Source organism: Hylaeus volcanicus, chromosome 3 (genome assembly GCF_026283585.1).
Source record: "Hylaeus volcanicus isolate JK05 chromosome 3, UHH_iyHylVolc1.0_haploid, whole genome shotgun sequence".
Taxonomy (NCBI): Eukaryota; Metazoa; Arthropoda; class Insecta; order Hymenoptera; family Colletidae; genus Hylaeus; species Hylaeus volcanicus.
The window spans coordinates 9,485,982-9,508,502 of NC_071978.1; the positions used below are offsets into that span (position 1 = coordinate 9,485,982).

Sequence of the window (22,521 nt, forward strand, 5' to 3'; positions counted from 1 at the left end):
TAAGTTGTGATTCTCTTCGTTGTATTAGGTAAATGAATGAGAAACATTGTTACGATATACCTAATAATTTTTGTTACAAACAGAATCGGTGATTTCGTTATATAGCTGTCGTGTCGTAAAACTCATTGCGATGAAAATGAGATTTTCGATCAATTATTTTTTCACTTAGGAAGTCGTGCTAATTTTCTGTAGCTAACGAAGTTCTTTTGAAGATTGTTTGAAGAAGTCTGAAGGAACAAGGTGAGCGATGCACAATTTAATTCTTATTTCTAGCTGTAATAATACCCGTTCGGAATAAAACTTGGAAATAAGTTAAGATAAATAACACCAATTTTGTTTACTCATTCTGATCTGGTCATTTTGAAAGAGTAAGATTCCTATATTATATTGAATCATTTCACATTTCTATCAATTCTCTTGTAAAAGGGTTTTCAAAACAATTATTTTTGTGCTGTGTTGTGTATTTAATGATAAATTCGTATCAGAAATATTAATGGTTGAACTTGTCGAAGCAAATACAAGTAATACCTACACAGAATTAGCATACTTAAGCTTTTCGTTCTTATCGGGATATCTGATTACATTATAGCATAATCGCCCGTAGATAAGTTTTTTCATTAATTGATTTTTATTCTGTATTTTTCTTAAATTTATTGACGCTTGGTAGTTTTCTGATAACAAAGTACATCTATATGCTTTCATTTAAGATGATAAAACTGGATTTATTCCAAACCAGTTGTAGCTTTTTTAAAAACAAAATTCTAAAGGCCTTCTTTGAAAACCCGTTATTAGTTGGCAGGCAAACAATTAAGAGTGACCCTCGCGTTTCAACACTCACTTCCAAAGCTGGTAATTTGCATCGTGTAACCTGTTCGAGAGTTTCGGGACGTTCTTTCACTCTGTTTTCGTTAGCATAACGCAAGAACGATGACCGGCCATGGTTATTGTGATATAAAATATAATGATGACCTCATGTGTAGGCGTTTGTTACACACGTAGTGGGGGACTGCGACATGCGATGCTTCGTTTGTGAAGATCATTAATTTTGTTACTCAGGAATTGACAGATCCCCTTGAGCGTAATCTCAGTCTCGTCTGTTTGTTAAGTACAATTCTATTTTGATGGAATGAATTTTAGTCATGCGAATTGTCGATATTTGGTATTATTTGGCGTGAACTTAAATAATCCATTATGTTCATCAAATACTGAAGCAATTCATTTCTTATTGTAATTTAATTAATTACTAGTACCAAATCTAGTGGTAAATATGTTCCTTAAAATGAAGTTACTAATATCATCAGGTGGATGTAAAATGTTAATTAACGGACTAAAATTACTTACCTTACTTGATATGTCTTGAACTTCAATTCTCCAAATTGTATTTCTTTCAAAGTTACGTTTGTCTTTGTAAAAGGCTATCAATTTTATTTATTTTTTCTTCATAACATAATTAATAGAACAATTAAATTTATTTGTTCTTACTACAGATAATTCTATTAGAATAGCAAGCAGTGACACATAATACACGAAACTTGACAGGAAAGGATGATAAAATATATGAAAGCTCGATAAGATTAGGTTTCAACTCCATTGATATATAACGTACAATGTACAGTCAGTCAGTCAGTACACAACTATGTATATCAGTGTATAAGTCATAATATAAAACCTACAAAGTGTTTGCGCTGCAGTTAGTCACTCGACAGACAGCATCGTGGTAGGATCGCTGATAAGCTGTGTTTACAACTTTATAGCAACAAACACTGGAATCAGTTTAAAAACATTTCGAGTCGAGCTTTCTCCAAATTTACGATTACGTTCCACGAAAAATTCTCAGGTATTTCGGGACCTGCAGAATCAAAATAAAGTTAAATAAATTCGAAACGAATAAACCAATGAATAAATTTCAATCAGTGTTCCCAAAATTTACATGACTAAAATTCTTCAGTTCTTTTAAATAAACGTCATAATGGATTCATGGACAGTGGCCCTAGCATCGGTCGTCGTTGTGGTGACTTGGTTCTACTTTAAAAGGACCTATAATTTCTTCAATGATCGAGGAATTCCGCAAACACCAGCCAGCAGAGGGCTTACAAACTTTCTGAAAACCTTTCTTCAACGAATGTCTTTCAACGAGACAGTTTTGGATGTCTACAACGTTCAACCTGACGCGAAGTATGTCGGTTTCTACGATGTGACGACACCTGTGATCGCTATTCGCGACATCGAGCTGATGAAGTCCATCACAGTGAAGCACTTCGAGCACTTCCAAGACCATCGTTCTTTCTTTAACGACGATTCAGATCCTCTGTTCAGCAAGAACCTCTTCGCCCTTCGTGGCGATCGCTGGAGAGAAGTAAGGACCCTGCTGAGTCCTGCGTTCACGTCTAGCAAGATGAAGGCAATGTTCAATCTGATGATAAAATGCGCCAATCGTTACGGGGACATCCTGTGTACGTTGCCCGAGGGTGAGCGAACTTTAGAGCTCAAGGACGCTTTTACCAGGTACACGAACGACGTGATCGCTACTTGCGCTTTCGGAGTAGAAGTGGACTCGATGGCCGACAGGAACAACAAGTTCTATGTGTATGGCAGGGAGGCTACGAACTTTACTGGTGTGTTGCAGACTTTGAAATTTTTTGCAGTACGACTTAGCCCTTTCCTATCGAAGCTATTAGATATAAAGTTGATAAACATCAAGATCGTGAACTTTTTCAAAGATATGGTGGCTGACACCATGAAATACAGAGACGAGAATAACATTGTTCGACCAGACATGATTCAACTGATGATGGAAACTAGGGGAAAACTGGGCCCAGGGAAAGAGCTCACTATCGACGACATGACCGCCCAAGCGTTTGTCTTCTTCTTCGGCGGTTTCGAGAGCACCTCGACCTTGATGTGCTTCGCTGCTTACGAGATAGGGGTGAACCCCGACATCCAGAAGAAATTGCAAGAAGAGATCGACGAAGTTTTGGAGAACTGCAAGGGTGAACCAACGTACGACGCGATCAATGACATGAAATATCTCGATGCTATCATTTACGAGGCGTTGAGGATGTATCCAGTCGTCGTCGCTGCTGACAGAGTCTGCACGAAAGCCTTCGAGCTGCCACCAGCTTTGCCAGGATTGAAGCCATACGTTATCCAGGAAGGCGAATATATTTGGATACCGATCTACGGGGTTCATTACGATCCCGAACACTTCGAGGAGCCGAACAAATTCAATCCTGATCGGTTTCTCGACGATCCAAAGAAGATCGTCAACTCTGGGACGTTCTTGGGCTTTGGAATTGGTCCGAGGATGTGCATTGGCAACAGATTCGCGCTTCTAGAGACAAAGGTTTTACTTTTCAATATTTTCGCTCGTTGCAACTTGAAGCCTTGCTCTAAGACTCTTATACCGATGGAGTTGAGTAAGAAAGGGTTCCAGATGACGTCTAAGAACGGATTTTGGTTTGATATTGAACCGAGGAAGGACACTCATCCTGTTCTTGTTAGCTGTGTGAGCAGCATCGCCGGTTAGAAATAGATTATTTATATTGTTCCATTTATACGTGATATAGGTACTTGAATAGGTCGATGTAGGGGCATCTTTCTTTTTTTTATTTTAATTTTATCATACAAATTTTATTGATATTTTTTCATATCTTCTTGTTATTCGTCTTCTTTGACCAATCATCATTAGACTGCGGATCTTATGCATTTATGGCGTTTAATAATACGGAAAACATATAAAAAAATATAGGTACATAATGGATGTAGAATATATTTTATTTATTAATGTAATAATTTTGTTTTGAATAAGTACATACACCTTCTGACTATGTTTGCCATATATTTGTTACGATCGCTTTGGGTATCATAAATGCATAAGGGTCATTCCACGCCAAATCGATGACTTGTTTTAGTCGATGTCTTGGATTTTGTTTCAAACGAAATATGTTGTAGTTAAAGTGAAATTATAGGCAAAAATCGCAATATTCGAAGGCGTGTATTTCTCAAACGGTTCCGAAACGAGCAAAATGATGACTTAAACCTCTCTTAATTTTACTTCCACTACAATATATTTCATTTGAAACAAAATCCGAGACATCGATCAAAACAAGTGATCGATTTGACGTGGAATGAAATCCCTCGGCTGACTCGACGGACTCATAACATCCACAATTTAATCATCGTGTAAGACATGGATAAACGAAATGCTACTAAGTTGCGAGTCTGTTTATTCCAGTGAGTAAATAAGCAGGAAACTTTTTATACTGAGATTCTGCGTAGTGGTGATGTAACTATTTGTGAAGTAAACAGTACCATTGATATCGTTATATATTGATTCAGCAATTAATTTTAAGTCCTGGGACATATTCAGAGCATATTAAATAGTATTATAATTTGTGATTGTATGATTTATATTTTGTATAAAGTTCGATGAGTTTATTGCTACTTGTACGAGTGTATCTGTACGATAAACTGATGTATGTTGTTTTTATAAATAATTTGAATTTAATAAGTAATTGTGCTAATCACATGTAATTAATTAAGAATTTCCTTTTGAGATCGATAAGCCACACTAATTTTGTATGCAAATGATATTCTTTGGAGGCTGAAGTAAAGTAAGCGACACACAATTTGATGTTTAATTCATGTGGATATTCATGTATATGTACTACTGGCACTGTGAATATATATAATAACAATTGTATTTAATTTTCTTCCTTAATTAGGTTATTCATTAGTTTATTCATAAATCCACAAATAACCAGAAAATAATTTCTTCCTCGATGAGTAACTGTTACACTAGAACCTCTAACGGCCAACAAAAATACCTGTTGCACATACCGCTGTATCTTTAAAATTTGACAGGAAGCAAGGACAATTCACTTCATCGATACTATATAATTTCTAATTCCAATATTCATCACCAAGAGTTGAAGCAAAGGTATGAACAATTATTGATTAATTTTAAAAAGAATTTCCCAGTGCATGGGTTCGATGAATCCTTAGTCATTTGTACAATCAATACCATCAGCTTGGTCGTTCCAAAGTTGACAGGGTAAGGGGTTAAAATCGAAATCGAGGGAAAGTTCCCCTCCTGGCGGACGGTGAACGCAAACCGCAGTCAAGGGGGTTGAAAGAAAAAAAGAAAACAGAAAAAAAAAATTACTATCTCGCGAGTTCCGTCAGCAGTAATGGACGCATGTTACGTGTCCATTTCAATTATGATCTCTTGAATGGATCGACCTTCTCTGCATGGGCGGCACGTAACACGGACTCGCGCGATGTATAACAGCCTTATAATGTATTCTGCTACGTGATCGGCTGGTATCAAATACGCGTCGCAGCCTTGTGAATGTTGCTTTAATGAGCGCCACGTTCGAATGGCGCCGCGTATGCTACGTCGACGATACGGTTTTCACAAAATAACACGCGACGCGATTGCTTAAACAAGCCACTTTGATGCAATTGACCTACTTCCATCGCGGAGCATTCCTTCGTTGAGGGCACCTCGAGGAATCATGATACGCTCATAAAGGCGATTATGGGGCACCGATATGCAACGTGGCGCCTCTGACAGTCGTGAACGGCAGAGAGGATTCGCTTTGACGTGTTTCACAAGTTCTCTTGACATTGTCGTCGCTATAAGTCTAGCTGATGCAACAGCCACTTATTTTTGATTGCATCATGAGGCGATGGAAACAGGTTACGTAGTCTATGCACTTGTCTCTTCTTATTATCATCTCGGTATGAGGTTGACGAAGAGTGTTGTTTCTGACGAAGGATAGTCCTGGAAAAATTGTTTGGAAAATTTCAGTGATAATCGACTCTATTGCAATCGTATGTTGCGATGAATTGTTCATCGGTGAGAGTAATTAGGTTGAGCAGGTGATATCAATTATGAAAAATAATAGACGAAAAAGGTTTTAAAATGGGTCGGAGGCAGTAGGTTAGAGCAAGGTAGGTGAAGAGTTAGACGAAGAGTATGGTTTATGATAAAGGATATTCGTGGAAAAATTTCAATTTTATTATGGATGCTGTGCAGTGATGATGCAGGCTTCAAATGACATACAACTTGGATGAAGTACAAAAATGTTCGTTCAAAATGAAAGTATTTAGCTGCTAGGTTTGGTGTATCAAAATACGTTTGATTTTTAGATTAATTACGATGTAAAGCCTCCGATTTACGGAACCTATCAAATATTACCTTGAAGATCAAAAGCTAAACATTCAGAAAATATACAAATGATTTATTTTTTCTACAATTATTGACAAAAATATAGGAAGTTAATTTACAATTAGATTGTGATATTTGTTCCTTGCCAATTGTATTTGTATTATTATCATCATATCTGTTCTTTTTGAATTATATTTGCAACGCGTAGAGATGTTCAAAAGTAATCGCCGTCGGATGAATTTAATAACCGAAAAGGAATCTGAGCAGATGCAGATTATTGTTCGGCTTCTGCTGGGCGTTGTTAAAGTCCTCTCATCCGACCCATCAACCCTTAGGTACCCTAGGAAATATCTGGCAAGTTGACCCGATAAAACTACCCCCTTTAATGTAATTCACTCTCCGCCATCGGGTAGGAGATGAGCAAGGGGATCGAACGTAGGTTAGTGATCGAAGGAAGAGCGCGAGGAGCAGGTTTTGGTCAGAATTAATGAACCGAAGATCGCGAGGGTGGATCCTCGCAGTGTATTGTCTTGTCGTATTCATGGAAAGAAGTGCCAAGCGGGGGTGCAGAAGGGAAAACGAATCTTACTCCCGTTTTCCTTCCTTTTTCCGTACTGAATAACTTATGGCATCTCTTTCAGATTATTGATGAGAGGACACGTGATTTGTATTATTGCTGAAGTTAATCTCATTAGTAGGAGTGAAAATTAAATTTTTTGATAACATCAAGTACCGATTATCTTGCCACTTATTTTCTGAGATTAGTTGAATACTTAAATGGAGCTCACAGGATATGAAATCATAAATATTGCGCCATTTGACAAATATCAATGTTTTTTATGTAACTTCAACGTGAGCAATATTTGTGTGGTACTGAGCATTAATGCTTTCATTATGGTGGCGTAACTTTTATGACTGCTGTTTCATAAATAATGTTTCTAACAACTTTAAGGAAACGATAACGTGGGATATTTTGCTTCTATCAAGTATCGCTATATGTTGACATAACGAGTTTCTATGTATATGTTATCGATTCCTACTTTTACTTTTACACTTAATCTAATTCCCGACCATTATCTGAAACTAAACGCTCGATTGCGCCGATCCAGCGATAAGCAGATCATTTATCATTATTTCTTTTCGAATGTGCAGATTAAGTTCATAGCACAACAACTTATCGCGAAGTTTGCAAGTCATGGCAAGCTTCAATAACATTGACTGATTATTAGTAATTTGTAACTGGAATTAATTATTCAGAGTGATATGGTCCCTGGCGTACAGTGGCCCAACGAACGATTCATAGTGATAAAGAATCACGCATTCTGCCACGATGGGCGTAAACGCGACGATATTTACAACGACTGACATTCCACACACGTAGGAGAAGTTATCAGTAAAGCTGTACACGTTATGCGTCATCTGTCGCGCACAGGCATCACAAGTACTTTATTATTTACTGAAATAATTTGATCTTAAGTGTTTCCGCGAAAAAGAATGTTGACTCAAAAGAAAGGATTGTGTCATTTTCAAATAAGTAAGAGCAACGATTTTCAAACGTTTTATTATTGCCTTAACAATTTTTTTACTTGTAGTGTATTTAGGGTGAAAGAAATATTGTTCAGTTATCAAATTCCATTTATTGTGCAGTTAAACTTGAACAGCTAAGTACTTAATTCGTATTGATTGTTGTGCTGCAAATAGAAGATCATCATAAAGGTATATAACAAAAATTTATTTATAGTATAAGAACTCAAAACACTGAACGTAAATATCGAGCATTATTTATGAACAGCCAAATGAAATCGGTTAAAGTAGCCTAATTTGCCAAAGTAACAAAAAAGCACTGTTTAATTAAGGATCATTAATTTAATGTGTCACGCCATCAATAGATTAATACGACAAATAAATCCTTCCATGAAAAGAACCTCTACTGGATGGGAAATGCGTGCATTTTCGTTCACCCGTAAAAGCTTTCTAGAAAGCGACGAAAAACGTCATCTCTGGAATGGATAAATCTAGAAAAATACTACGAATACACTTCGCTTCCATTAGCTTAATAATTCTGCAAAACGCTGTCTTCTAAAAATCATCATTGAACACAACGAGCGTATACATTCATTCGCGAAAATTTGCGAGTTAATTGTCTGCGAAATAAGTAAGTCTAGTAATAAGATCTTTATGACGTCTCGCACCCTGATTGCAAATGGTTTAGAAATCGTTTTCCTCTCCCCCCTTCATCTCATCGTTCGATCAGCCGATACAGTGACTCCATTCAAACGAACCCTGCATTATTTTTTTTTTTTTACTCTCTGGCCGGTGAAATTAGTCCGCAGTCAATTGCCGCCATAGTCCCTGCGGGTTATTTGGATGTCTCTCTTAAGCGGCGCAGAACGTCGCCTCAGATCCAGGATATTGCGAACGATGGGATCAACGTACGGAAACAAAGCCGGGCACTTAGCGGCAAATTAGCAATGGTTTGGGGCGCCACTGTCGCTCTTCATTACACCGACACCCTCGCACGCCCACCCCCCGACATCCCCTACTCTTCTGGCTAACCCTCTTAATATCCTGCAGACAATGCAACCGCCTATCCTCCTGCCTACATCGACGAATTAAATCTCCGCTATGACGAAAAATCCCCTCGAACACTTTGTAATCACTTAATTATTTTCCCGACAAGTTTCCACCCCTACTCTCTCCAGTTTTTTTCTCTATGGGAATCACGTTACCATCCACTCGAACAACGGAATCTAATTTTAAATCGAACGATCTCGTTACTCTCTTTATAGCTTGGTCGCAACGAACCGAGCTTTGTATGCAATGGCTGCATTCATGGACGGAGTGATTAATTATGATGCTTCTTTTGTTAGCAGGTGGATAAATTCTTGGGTTGACGCGAGCTTGCACTGGTTGACCCAGAGAGATTTAGGCTTATTATGGGAAATGAACGTGAGTAGTGGAAATATTGTTTTTCTTTTTTTTTTTTAACTTATTTGGAAGAGATATGAATAATTTCTTTTTCTAGAGATAGTTTTCAGGAATTAGGTCTTCCGGTTCGTGGCTTAGTAATTAACACATTCGTGACCGCTTACGTGAATTCACGTCACTTGCATCGCAAGGTGAAAGATGATTCAGTGACTTACAGCATGCAAAGTTCTCGGGAGCACAAATGTAAGAAATGATGACCAGCGACAGAAACCTGTCAAATTATACTAGCATACTAAACCACGTTTTAGGATAGAGCAATTTAAGGGAAGAAGGCAAATTTTCTATCGAGTTCATTATTAAAAGAAAAAAATTGTTGAATGTAGCTATGATTATCACTCGTCCAAGGTGACTTTCCTCTTTAAAAATACACCATTCGAGCCAATGATTGGTCCAGATCACGTGCAACGTACGATACATCGTCGGAACAAAATGTCGTCGATAATGGAAGAAGCGGTTTCACTTGACGCTGGCCGACGATCACCTTTACATTTTACATCGACATCGTCACGATTTATTTCCAATTTCCGAGCTAGCGGGGCGGCTGCACAGACATGGCTTTCCTGTCTCGGAAATTGAAGGAAACCGAAGAATAAGGGGTCGAAGGTAGGAGGAGCGGCTTCGTAGCGGGAACGAAGGTACCAGGTACCGAAAGTGGGATGAAGGGCGCCAAGGGAGGCAGAAAGTAGGAAGGCTCGTGTAACAGACTCCATTGTTAAAGCTTATTCAGAATCTGCCAATAGCCTGGGATTCAATTTGACTGGCAAACCATGAACGCCATTTAATATACAGTAGGTGAGAGAGCGTCGGGGAATACCTTGGCGTTTCTGTTGTCGGATGAGGACACGCAAAAAATTAACGGGGCGGGAATACTTCCGTAAAACTCGATATTAGTCGATAGACGGCCGCGATGCTTTTCCTTCCATCGACTTGATTGATCAGTCCGTTAATTACTGTAGGATCAACGAAAGGCTTCGCGCACGTTTCTCGATAGCTGCCCGAGGGAGGGTAGTACAAAAATAGCAAACAGGTTAATTTACATGAATTTTGTGAGAGCACAGAAAGATAGCAGATGGTAGGTATTTCGAAAGGAAGAAGATAATATTACTGGTGACACGTAATTTTCTGATTAGACTTGGGGTATCGAAGAAATTAATGGTAGTGTTTAACCCTTAGAAGCTTGATTTTCCAAATTAAATTTAAAACAATATCAATGTATTTATTATTTGAACAGTTTTGACAGCTGATGTTTATTTTTTTAACTTTTGTTCGAAAAAACATTGTGCAATGGTAACATACATACAGCCAAATATTAAAAACAAGCAAATCGCAAGTGTACTTAGGAGACTTAATGATTAAAGACTTTTACGATATAGTAGTATAAAATGATGAATATTTTATCTAAAATGTTTTGTATAAAATGATGAGGATTTTATTGCACAAATAGAGGTACTTTAGGTATTTCAAACTCTATTTAATCCTCTATTATACAATATATATCACATGTCTATATGTATCCATGACATAATATATGTAGATATATCTAATTTTATCTGTACAACAATTTTACTATAAATATATCAAGTGTTTTGCAAAAGGGGTCTTTATTTTATATAATTTTATGTTATTGTATGCATTGCATTAAAAGAAGTTGTTATTGTTTTTAAACGTAAGTGTCATTGTTTTGCAACAATTCAATAAAGAATGGCACGTGAAAATCATAGAATTTAAGCATTGTAAAGAATTACCTTATTGAATTAACTTTTTTCTTTGAAATTTTGTAGTCGTTGCTTCTTATTTCATAGAGACTTTACCTGTTCAACGAATGATCTCTATGCGCGAGAATGCAGCATGCTGCAAACGGTTTGCTTTCAATTATTATTCACGATATTGTATTTCCCCTTGAACGTACGTCTGTCTAGGTATCACGTGATCGCGCAATCATAAATACCGCGATGCGTCTGATTTTATGGAAAAAATTAAACGTCATACGGCTCGAGATGCTGCGTCTTTAAATGGAGAAGGAATACTGTATTCTGAATAATTTGTACGTGTCTGTGCATTGTATCGACAAATAATGAATGCCGAACGAACGTAATTTATTCATTTGTATGTCTCCCAGACGGCGGAGAAATAAGTCGCGGGGATCATCAATGATCGAGGGAAATGCACCACTTGAAAATTAATCGGCCGTTTAAATTCAACGATATCGATAACACTTTTAACTATTCTCTTGTTCATTGTTACGTTTATTCTCTGGAATCAATATTATTTTATGAAGGAAATAATATTTCGAAAGTATCAACGCTTTAAATATAAAAAGCTGTTGCAAGTTCACATTACTTGCTGTGTTAGTTGACACGTTCAAATTGGCCATTAACTCTTGTTGTTCTACGTCATTGACTAAGGCTGTTATTGCTTCTTTTGTGTATAGATAAATGTTTATTCCGTGATTATGTTTTTGTTGGACCAACATACAATATTCACCGTTCCGTTTATTTATTAATTTCAAATTTGTTCCATGCTATAAAAGATGATTTAACATTTGTCAAATCTTAGTGCATAACGTTCCAAGTACCTCAATTTAAAATAATTTAATATTTTTTCATTAACTATGATCTATTTTGATAAATACCTGTAATGAGACCATTTCGTGGAAAGTTGGCGTGGATTCGCGACTTACCTGAAACAAGAAAGAAAATTTGTGTTACACTTGGATTATTACATAAATTGAGAATATTACTTCCCATTAGGAATAATTTGCAACCATTTCAATACTATATGTATGCATCACTATTTTTGATCTTTTGGCTTGTACACCAATATTGGTTTAATCTTTTGAGGGAAATTGACACATATGTGTACGTTTGTATTTATATAAAAATTATTTAAAGTGAGACAGCATATTTGTATGCCAAAAAATATTTACAGATACAAATTTCTCTGGTTTGTGTATATCCAATTAAACCAAAAAGAAAATATTCATTTCAAATTCATCTCTGAAACGGTTAAAAGTCTATAACCTGTTTATTCTGTTATTATTTTTGCAGAGTGTAATACATTAAAAAATGGTAACAATTGGTACAAGCTTCCGAGGGCAAGGTAAAAGATGATTCAGACACTTATAACACGCAGTTCTCATCTAGAAAGACTCAAAAACGTTTCCTCCTGAGTTTGTCTTATACATAGGTAGTGCTTGAAACGTCAACACCAGGTTACCCAATCCGTAATAAAACAAAAACAACGTTTCTTCCCTAACAAAGATTCACTCTATCGCCCCGTCAGAAGTCTCCGTATCGCCGGGAATCCGGGGTGTGACGAAAAGAAAGCGGGAAAAATTCCGCTGAAATATTAAATACACGCGGCCAGCAGTTTCACAGGAGCGTGGCAAAAATTGCCAAGTTTCACCGAGGATTCTTTACAAATCCTGACTTATTTAGCCCGAAGCTGCTCGTGCTTTTGGCGGGGGAGGGGAGGCGGCTTTCCCGCAACCCCTTCCGACCCCGCCAACCTACTTTAACCCCCGACGATTCGCGATTCGGCTAGGCGCGAAGGGACAGGAGGTGGGAAGGCCTCGGAAGGTTGCAGGAGCGCGGTGAAAGGACGAAATGCTCCTTTGTCGGTGCCCTCCGCACCGCGGAACTTTATTAATTGCGCGTTTTGTTATGCAGATTCCTGCAGAGCGAGCCCCGACCCAGCCTCCTCTTCCTTTCTTCTGTCTTCGGCAGCCTACCGAGGCGAGGTCTCGAGCGACTCGAGCCGGTGACTCGTGTGTCCAGGACCTTTAAAAGATTACTCTCGAATTCGTCGTCTTCAATTAGGCCTGAAACTTTTCCCTATTTACACGCTCAACTTCGACGCCTCGCGCGGGAGATCTGCCACCGGCGCTGATGAAAGATGAATTTGCCTTTTCACGGTGGGACATAATACCTCCGCGGAGTTTCGAATCGGCGCCGGATCGTTTATGGTTCGTGGCGACTCTTGGGCGAGTTGGGTCGACGATCTTTAAAAGTTCTAGTGCGACCGGGCAGATATGGGTTAACGTTTTTTAACCGACTTCGAAAAGGAGGAGGTTACTCAATTCGACATGTATATATATATTTTTTCATCTTTATGTCTGAATTTGGGTTAGTTTAAAACATGTTTCATCTTATGTATACATCGACCATAGTATTTTTTATTTTACGCGTTTATTTAAAATCGTTTTAATAACAGAGATCATTAGCAACTAACTGAAATCACAAATTTTCGTTCAGTCATTATACAGCACGATGTTACGTGTGTTTTTTTCCAGGATATTTTACTTAAATTAGTCAAAAAATGATCACTCAAGCTGAATTTAGTCCTCTCAATTTGAAATACGTTACAGTCCGTTAGAATATGAGGGATAGATAATAGAATTGGGGACTTTGCATTACAGACTAGCCATTAAAATATGACATATTAGAAATGTATAAAATATTTTGGTAAATTACGTGATTTTGTTTTCATTTGCAGGATAACAAATAATTCCTCTAGATCGTCTCAGTACGCGTTCAAAAAATGATAGAAGTAAGTGATTCAATCATCAAAATGTAATATTAGATAAGTATGTTCATTATTGAAGAATATCAAAGATAAAATCCTGATCAACTCAGAGTACAAACGTTTCCTAGAAATAATATAATTGTAAAGAGTTCGTTCCCTACAAAAGGCAGGTACGAGTTCAATTAAAAAGGAAACGTTAATTGACGAGTTCAGCTGACTGAATTTACTTCACTGTAAATTACGAGATTAAGAAGCTAATCACTCAGGTCTGTTAGAGTCTGCTAGAAACAGACACTTTTATTTCAATCGTCAGATTCCTCAAATGCCGATGAGAAGACCAGGGATGTCTCAATCCCGACGGAGATTCAGATCGTCGTATATTATGTCAGCGACACGTTTTAAGAAGCGAAGAGTGAGGAAAGGAATCCAGGCTTTGTTGAGAAACTTTGCTCTTGGGAATTCTAGTCCTGGAAGGAGACGGCGCCTAGCAGCTTTTAATTTCGTGCTAAAAAAGAAGAGATCCTCGCGTCTTCCAGCGCCTATTCATGGAAATTGAACGTTACTCTCACACCAACGAGACGTTTCCCCTGATTTACCGGCAACTCTGGTGAAGAAACGAAACAACGAACACCGCGAAGCCGGAAAATCACTGAAGTTTAAGAGGCGAACTATTTTCATTAAATATTTGTCCTGAACTCTAGCGAAAAGATACTCTTCTTTAAGCAAAAATTATGATTTTATGCTGACCATATTAATATGCTATCTTTGACTGCAAATAATGAAACCGTAAATCAGTTCATAGAAAAACACGTTATTAAATAAATTCAGAGGATATTGGAGTGAATTAAACTAGATAAAACTTTTGGTGGTCAATTTAATAAAACTCATAGCTGAGCTAATTAATGAAATAATTTTAGGGATACATTCTTTTGTATAACATTGATTCAGTAAATTTAGTTGTAATATTTGTAAGGTCTGAAAATAATTCTAAATCAAAGAGTTATTTTAATAGTATGTTATATGAGCCTCGTGTATTTTTTATTTTTAATGGAATATTTATTCTAATGGTTATATTCCAACTTGGTAGATTTACTTTGCTGGCAGGTGGCTACTACAAAATTTATTAGTCTATAAGTTATATTAAATTAATCTAAGGGCGACAAAAATGAAGCGGATCTTTATGCAAAATAAAATCTTCGCGAACGTGCCTACAAAAATTGAACCTAAATAGAAATTTATTTTATTCTCCAAATATTATAACATGAACTTTACTTTCAATCTTTTTTATATTCTTGCATATTGTTTGCATTTCGTACGTTCTTGTACATTCAAATTTCCTATAAATGCATTAAGATCCGCAGTCTAGTTATGACATGTACATATATATAATATATACATATGAATGAATGAACAGTTGGTAACTCAGTGCATATCACAGATTTTGATTTCTGTCATATTTCACGTTAATCGATTCAGCTAAGAAAACTATATAAATAATTAATTATCAGCAATAAAATGAATATCTATAATCCAATATGTTACCTATTGCTTCAGTTGCCACATAAAATACTCAATACCATTGCAGCACTTTCAATAAATACGCAATTATTTAACACGGTCGATCGAGAGTTCATCTCGAATGTAAACAACACCCTCATCGATTCTCGAAGAGGATTATCACTAACACAGCGAGAGCCAGGCAGGAGGACAGTTCGTCCCGGTGTCTTTCTTTTCATTAAAAGCCCTGGTGAACTTTTGAATGAAAATTCGCTTCAAGGACGCTCGAATTGAATTGCTCGCGCCTCCAGACCGGTATCACGCTGCTTTCCTCTCTTTCTCTCGCTCCCGGTTCGTGCAATCCGAAAGTTTTCCCGCGCAAAATGCGAGCCGCATTATTTATCAAACGGGAGCAGCTAGTCGGCCGGGATTTTAACCTGGGCGCTATCCTGCCTGCTGCCGTCTCGTTCTCCAAGGTAAACAGTTTTCAGTTCTCGGTCGACGAAGAGTCTGGCTGCTTAATATTTCAGACGACCCCGAGCTAACTTCATGCATACTTATGTGGCAACGCGTGACTCCCCGCACGAGATAACCCCCCTCGGCAATATTCTACGCTAGATTTGGCCAGATTTCGGAATTGCCAATTTTTATATTGTTTTCCTTTCATTTGCCACCCCCGCGTGCCCGAGGACACTCGCTTTTAAGGGGCGGTCTTTTATTTTAGGGTCAAATAAATTAATTATTTGTTGATACTCTGGTTGCTGGAGATCTTTTAAACAATTTTACTGAATTACTGGGTCTAAAATTAATTCTATAGTACGCAGTTGTGTAATTAAAAATTGTCTAATTTTTCGTGGATATTTCCGAGAAGAAAGAATTTCCACAACCAAAATGCACGAGCAATTAAAATTACGGTAAACTTCTTTATTTGCAAATGGTAGAACATACGAAAGAATTCGCACAGGAGAGGAATTGTTAATTTATAAACTACGATCGATAACTTATTAATAAACACACACATTTTACGAAACACCCGCTAGTGTTATAGTTCGAAATTCGATCGTACGATTTCTCGCTTCTTTTTCGCAGCACAAAGGAATTGAAAAAGCGGGCGAGGTGATATTTTGTAGGGTGAAATTGTAAAAGCAACGTTTAGCGAATGCACGGAATATTGATTCGTGCGCGTGAATTAGTCGCTTTGACATAGCCAGCGCTGTTTAACTTCGTCGGTGGAATTTATTGAAATATTGTATGGTACTCTGCTGACTGCTGGGAAATCGTTAGAGTAAGTGCTTTAAATGTAGCATTATATTCTACCAGTGTCCCGTGGATTTCGTATTTTCCTGTGAACTATATTGCGAAGAATGCAGTGAACTAAATAATTGAAAAAAAGAAAGAAAAACACTTTGTATTCACTCGACAAGGAATATCGCATGAAAACGCTGAATTTGTTGAGAAGCATAATGAAAACTCTTTGATCAGTAAAAGTGAAGTCTGTTCCCTGTAAATGACAAGCAAAACGTTCTTTGAAAATTGGTTAAAGACAATTTTTTTCTCTTTCGTTAACGGTTCCTCTTTGTTACAACGGTTATTGTACAAAGTGTCCAGTATTATGCGAAGCAAGTTGCTTTAACGAACGCAGCTTTAATAAGCTTTAAATTGAGAAAGATGGAAGTTTCGTAAAGTCAGTTGTGCATAAACGTAAATTTCAAATATTCCTATGGGTAACTGGACTGAACAATGTTTAAGTACGGCGTATTGAGTATCTTAAGTTTCATTTCTTCAAGTAATCGTCAAGAGACATTTACCACGATATCAATATCATATGTTGTTTGCACAATCATGGTCTCATCATGTTTTAAATGCCAAAGCTTAGAAACAATATAGTTTAAAAATAAATGTAAACAAAAAATTATACATGTCGAATCGAGTAACTTCCTCCTTTTCAAAGACGGTTAAAAATAAAACAATTTAAACACACTTTTATAAATAATTGTATGTTTGTACGAACTATGTATAACATTGATGATTATGGCGAACTGTCTTCATATAATTCCACAATTATTTTAAGACATTAAGTTTACCAACTAGATTAAAAACACTTCTATAAACAATCATGATCCACTTACATAGTTTTTAAAGCTATGTCAAATTCATAGAAACCGTTAATGTTCTACAAAATTTACATTTTAACCAAATCTACCATCAGCAAATGACATTCTGAGTGGACAATTTTCATCTAACAGCTAAGAGTATCATCAATTTCACAATAAATTCGTCCCTAAATGATTTTTCGGTTAGGAAGATGATCGTTCCGTTGGAAGTTTCTGTTATCTTTTCACTGGCGTGTACGAAAACGTCATCAGTCTCCGGTTCGCGGAATCGCCGTCAGGTTAAACCATGTAATAAAAACAGAGAGTCTCTCCTTTCCTGCGGCGTTCCCAGCACCCACGGAAGGGATTCGGTCAACAATATGGCAAGGTGTTTGATGAGCCAATCGATCACGGCTCTCTGTCAGCTTTCGAGCCGAAACGAGCCGCGCCCCCTCGTGTGTGCGCGCTAGCACGTGCCTGATCTCGTGTGAGAGCGTACGAACCTCCCTCCGTGAGTTACGTACCGGCCACGAAACCCTGTCCGCTGGAATATGCAGAGATGGTCGTCGTTTGGCCAACTATGAATATGCATTTGGTGATCTTCTTTCCTACTAGCTCTATTTCTGTGCGGCACACGGGCGAACGTTACGCGCCTGTCCCCGTGCTCTTATATGCACAGAAGGATCTCGATTAACCGGAATTCGATTCTATGGTTTCCCATATATGGTTTCACCCTGTCACCATCTCTACCATTTGATGTCGAAAGTAGGAAAATCTTAGTCTCATAAGTGAACAAATTTTGTTCTTTTTATATTTTTGTTGCTTGAGGTTTAATTTAATTATATTGAATAAAATAATGATATGAGGGACATGAAGGAAAAGAAATGTCATTTCGCTGTTTTTCAAAGCAAAAGCTAGAAAATGAGTCTATTTGCCATCTACCTTTTATGACTCTTTTCTAATAATGTATTTATGATACTATAGGAAATGTAAAAACACCTTGGAGAATATGTATTCTATGAAATTTTAATGTAAACAAGAAAAATCCTATAGTTTTTATTATCATAATCAATATACTATTGTACCGTAATATTTAATATATGGAGGTAAAATAATTATGGTAACTAACACTTCTTATATGTCCAAACTTTAGAGACACCTTGTACAGAGGATGAATATTAATAAAAACTACCCAAATGAGAGTATTAATTATATTAGGGTCACACAGACCCAAGGAGAGTTTTAAATTCACGATAAGTGGCAAGTTTTCATCGAAATTATCTTTTTCTGTACATTCAGAGTATTTACGCACAGTTTCCCAGACAGAATTATACTTGAATAAGACGACGAACTGTAACGTGGGTCGCAACCTGTTAATGGTAGTTATGTAGAAGCGGAATTCTAAGGAAGCAGAATATCTGTAGCGGTGTCCTCATCGAGAGTTTGCGAGATACTCTGCTCCTTCGGAAAGGTATACATTGGAGAATCTGGGCAAGACCATAAGCATAAGCACACGACTCGAGGAAGACGAGGGTTGCATACAACCGGTCACTGCAGAACACCAAAAGATTACTGGATGCAAAAGACAAGGAAGTTTTCGACGAAATTGAAGTGGTAGGATAAATACTTTAACAATATTCAGTGAAACGTTTAGACCGAACTATCTTAAAACATAATATAAAAGAATAATATATTTATTACGGCTTTCAAATAGAAAATGCACACAGAGAATGGTATAAAACATGAAGTCGAGCTGTATTGCTGTTAAGTCTGACACGGAGAACTTTACACACGCAATGGAAACCAATTTGCAGTACAGAATTCGACGAGATAGAATATCGTCGTTTCGATTGTGTCCCGTTTGGTCGTGTTTAATTTCAAATACGGCGGCTTAATTTTATGATATCAGTTTTATCAAACGCGAACGCGGTGAGTTTTTTTTACCGCGTAACGTCTGCTTCGTCAACTGAGCATCGCAATTATTCGATTTTATCGTGCATACATAATTGCACCGTTTTTGCTTCGCGAAGCCCTTTATGATGCAAGAATTAAGCCCTCGAGGGCTTGTAATTTCTCAACGAGGGAAAAAATACGTTGCATCGACGTGAAGCCGGTTTTCAGCGGTTTCTCGGAATACATTTAAAGAATTTTCATCGCGGCTACTTCTTGATCTTTTCTGAAACAAATGTCTCATATAAATATTATTCAAGGAACAAAATTATTTCCTTTGAAACGTCCTCGATTTTATCTTTTTATAAGAAAATACGCCTCTCAGCGTAATCGTGGTGTACACTTACAATTAGATGACCGACGATTAGATCACCTTTCACGTTTAATCATAGCCATGTGTACTTCAATTTAAAATGAAATGAATCAGATATATTCTATTAGGTATAAATCAAGTCAGAGGCCAATAGACACACATTTACATATGTAAACTATTTTCAAAAATGATGAATAGACAGTGGATTTTATGTATTTATGTATTATTTTATGATTGATATCGTTTTCATCAATTTATATTTATATCGAAGAGTAGAATACGTAACTGATAAAATATAAGAGAAGTTTACAACTTCCTCATCGTCGACACAGGAGAAAGCAAAGCGTTACAGACACATTGCTTGCCAGACGAATATATTAGTTATTAAGTATGCCTCTTCCTCGTGATCGCCAGAAACAAACAATACCATCCCTTGAAAATGAGAAATTCCGTCGTATTTTGTTTACAAGCTTGGTTCCCTCTCTTATTCTTTCCCATCGCTGAAGGTGATCTGCATTGTTAATAATAGCGTTCGTGAAGCAAATCTAAAACTTGAGAAGGACAAACGTATTTTCCTGATTAGTAAACTGTACGCGTTTCTTCGTCAAACTGCAAATATATCGACGGTAAACAGAGAACTATGGTCGTCCCTGAGTCACCGTTTTCAATGATTTACTAGATTATTTGTACCCGTAGACTCGGGGAATTAACAGAGCATAAATCAATCTTGAAATGAGATGTTTTTTCAAGCAAATTATGCAAACATCTTGACAAGAGCATATTACACGTTGACGCGAGTGATGTTTTATGGCGCAATAATGTACTGACTTTATTTTTCTTCTGGGTGCGTGAACAGCTTAGAACTGAAAACAAGGCTTGTTATAAATAAAATGAGGTAGTTGTCTCAGTAGATTTTGAAAAAAAAAAATGAATTAGAGTCGAACGAACGCGTCCATAGAATGGAACACTATGTGCTCGAGGTTCAGATCCTATTAAAAATTAATTATACCTTATTTTTTGGATTCTTATTCTTCTTTTTAATTTTCTCTCAATTTTTGCAACGTTCTTATTATTTCATTAATACTTTGCTGAAATAAAATTAACTCCTCTACTCTATATTTTTCATTATCAGGTTTCCTATCTCGGATACGTACATAACTTTTGCGTCGGTGGTGTGTCGACTCATTTGATCGAATACCTTTTGCCAGGGGTAGAAGTGGGTATAGTGTGTCTGGTTACTCGCGATAAATTGTACAGCAGAGTGGAAGTATTGATTGCCGTTCGAGTCATTCTATCTTGATATATTTCTCTCAGGATACGTGGTCCACGTCAACGTAGATTCTATCTTGCCGCGTCAAATATTGCGGCTCGTGTAAACACCGTAGGGTGGTAATTAAAGCAGGCCCTTCTCAAATTATAAACGCCAGACTGGAATTCGCTTGTAGGTGAAAATGGGCAACCAATTTAGGAAATTCGTCGTCGGACACGGTGCATGCAATCTTCTTGATTGCAGTCGCGTTATTTGCGTGGAATATCAATTTTGAATAATAATCGAAATTACTCGTGATGTCTGCTAGATTGAGACGAAGTCGTCCCCACCCTTACTTGGTACTGCTCGCCTCGAGGAAGATCTTATAAGCATTCGACAAATACTCTGGAAATAATATTTAGATGCTTTATAATATTTGCATTTTTAAAATTTTCAATTTTTCGTCCAATGTAACAGTTTATAATCTGATTAGTTATAATCAAATTATGCGGCAGTCGAGAATACGCGAAAGAATGATTGGAATTATTGACTACAGTTCGTCCAAGTAATTTTAAAGTTGATTACTATTGGCATGTCAGCTTCGCATGAAAATTATAATAGCACGTTTCACGATTAGAAACATGGAAGGAGTAATATGTAAGCGTCGGGTTTGTGGACGTTTCATTAAAATGGGTTTATCGTTAACAAAAGAGGAGGACGTCGAGATAACAAAGCATATGGTAGTGTATATTTTATCAATATTCTATCTACCTATGGTTTAAAATTGTGGATCTAGAAATTGTGACGACTCTGCAAGATTGCCATAAAACTTGACTGTAAGATTAATGCCAGAGAACTGTACCTAATTTTCGTAAAATATAATGAAAATTTAATTCATATATACGTATCGCAATATCACTTGTGTCTTATTAAAAAACAAAATCATCACTGAAATTATAATTAAATATTCATAATTAAATATCTCAAGCATCACAAGATTCACTACTGTTAAATATTTTCCATATCCACTTATATTTTGGGAGAATAATAATATAATTTCACAGTCAGATTTAAGAAAACCCAGACAAAATTATTTCATCCCTGTATAACATAAGTAATATTTAATCCATCATCTGCAAGTCAATTTTTGTTCGTCCGAATCAAGCATTTCGACCAGGTCGCTGGGTGTAGTTGTCACGCGTTCCCCGAGAAGAAAAGCGCAAGACTTAATTCAACGAGATTTGACAAATGGTAATGCTCGCGACGGTTCTTCGAGGGAAAGGGGTAAAAATGGTAGCGCGCACAGTCAACTAGGAAATTGGTATTACATATTTATACGCGATTCAGCATTGTCTGCTAAAAAATGTTCCGCCATTTCGCACCGCCTTCGCGCGATTCGTCGTTTCTCAGCCGTAGGTCGGAACACGCCCGTGCTGGCCGACTACTTTTCCGCGCCCCTGACAAATGATAGCACTGTCAAAAATGCCGTCTACCGCGGGCGTCACCTGCGTCTACCCTCATAAGTCTCTTTTTTGCTGAAAATTATTGTCGCCGCTGCTCTACTTCAGTTACTTCATCCTTGATCACTTTGTTTACCCTGATGCTACGCGCTCGTAAATTTGCCCCAGCTTCGGAAAGTAATTTTCCGATCTGATTGATACGGTCCCCCTTTATCCTCGAGTGATCATTCGTTCGTTTTGTCAAACTGTTACACTCGACTAATCAGTGGCACCCC

General features: G+C 37.2%; 1 protein-coding gene and 1 long non-coding RNA gene across 2 annotated transcripts in view; one reads left to right on the top strand and one right to left on the bottom strand.

Annotated features, from left to right (window-relative positions):
• Positions 1-1,426: 1,426 nt before the first annotated feature.
• Positions 1,427-4,702, top strand: LOC128874188 (cytochrome P450 9e2-like). The gene has a single exon (XM_054118652.1). The coding sequence runs from the start codon at positions 1,970-1,972 to the stop codon at positions 3,524-3,526; it is 1,557 nt and encodes a 518-aa protein (XP_053974627.1). The 5' UTR covers positions 1,427-1,969; the 3' UTR covers positions 3,527-4,702.
• Positions 4,703-9,137: 4,435 nt separating this feature from the next.
• The window catches only part of LOC128874190 (uncharacterized), a 102,128-nt gene continuing 88,744 nt past the window's right edge, over positions 9,138-22,521 (bottom strand). Inside the window, exon 4 of the long non-coding RNA XR_008456596.1 lies at positions 9,138-11,840. This is a non-coding gene — a long non-coding RNA (uncharacterized LOC128874190). The remainder of the gene's footprint in view (positions 11,841-22,521) is intronic.

Coding starts and splice junctions, on each gene's coding strand:
- LOC128874188 (XM_054118652.1), top strand. CDS start 1,970: ATGGATTCATGGACAGTGGCCCTAGCATCGGTCGTCGTTGTGGTGACT.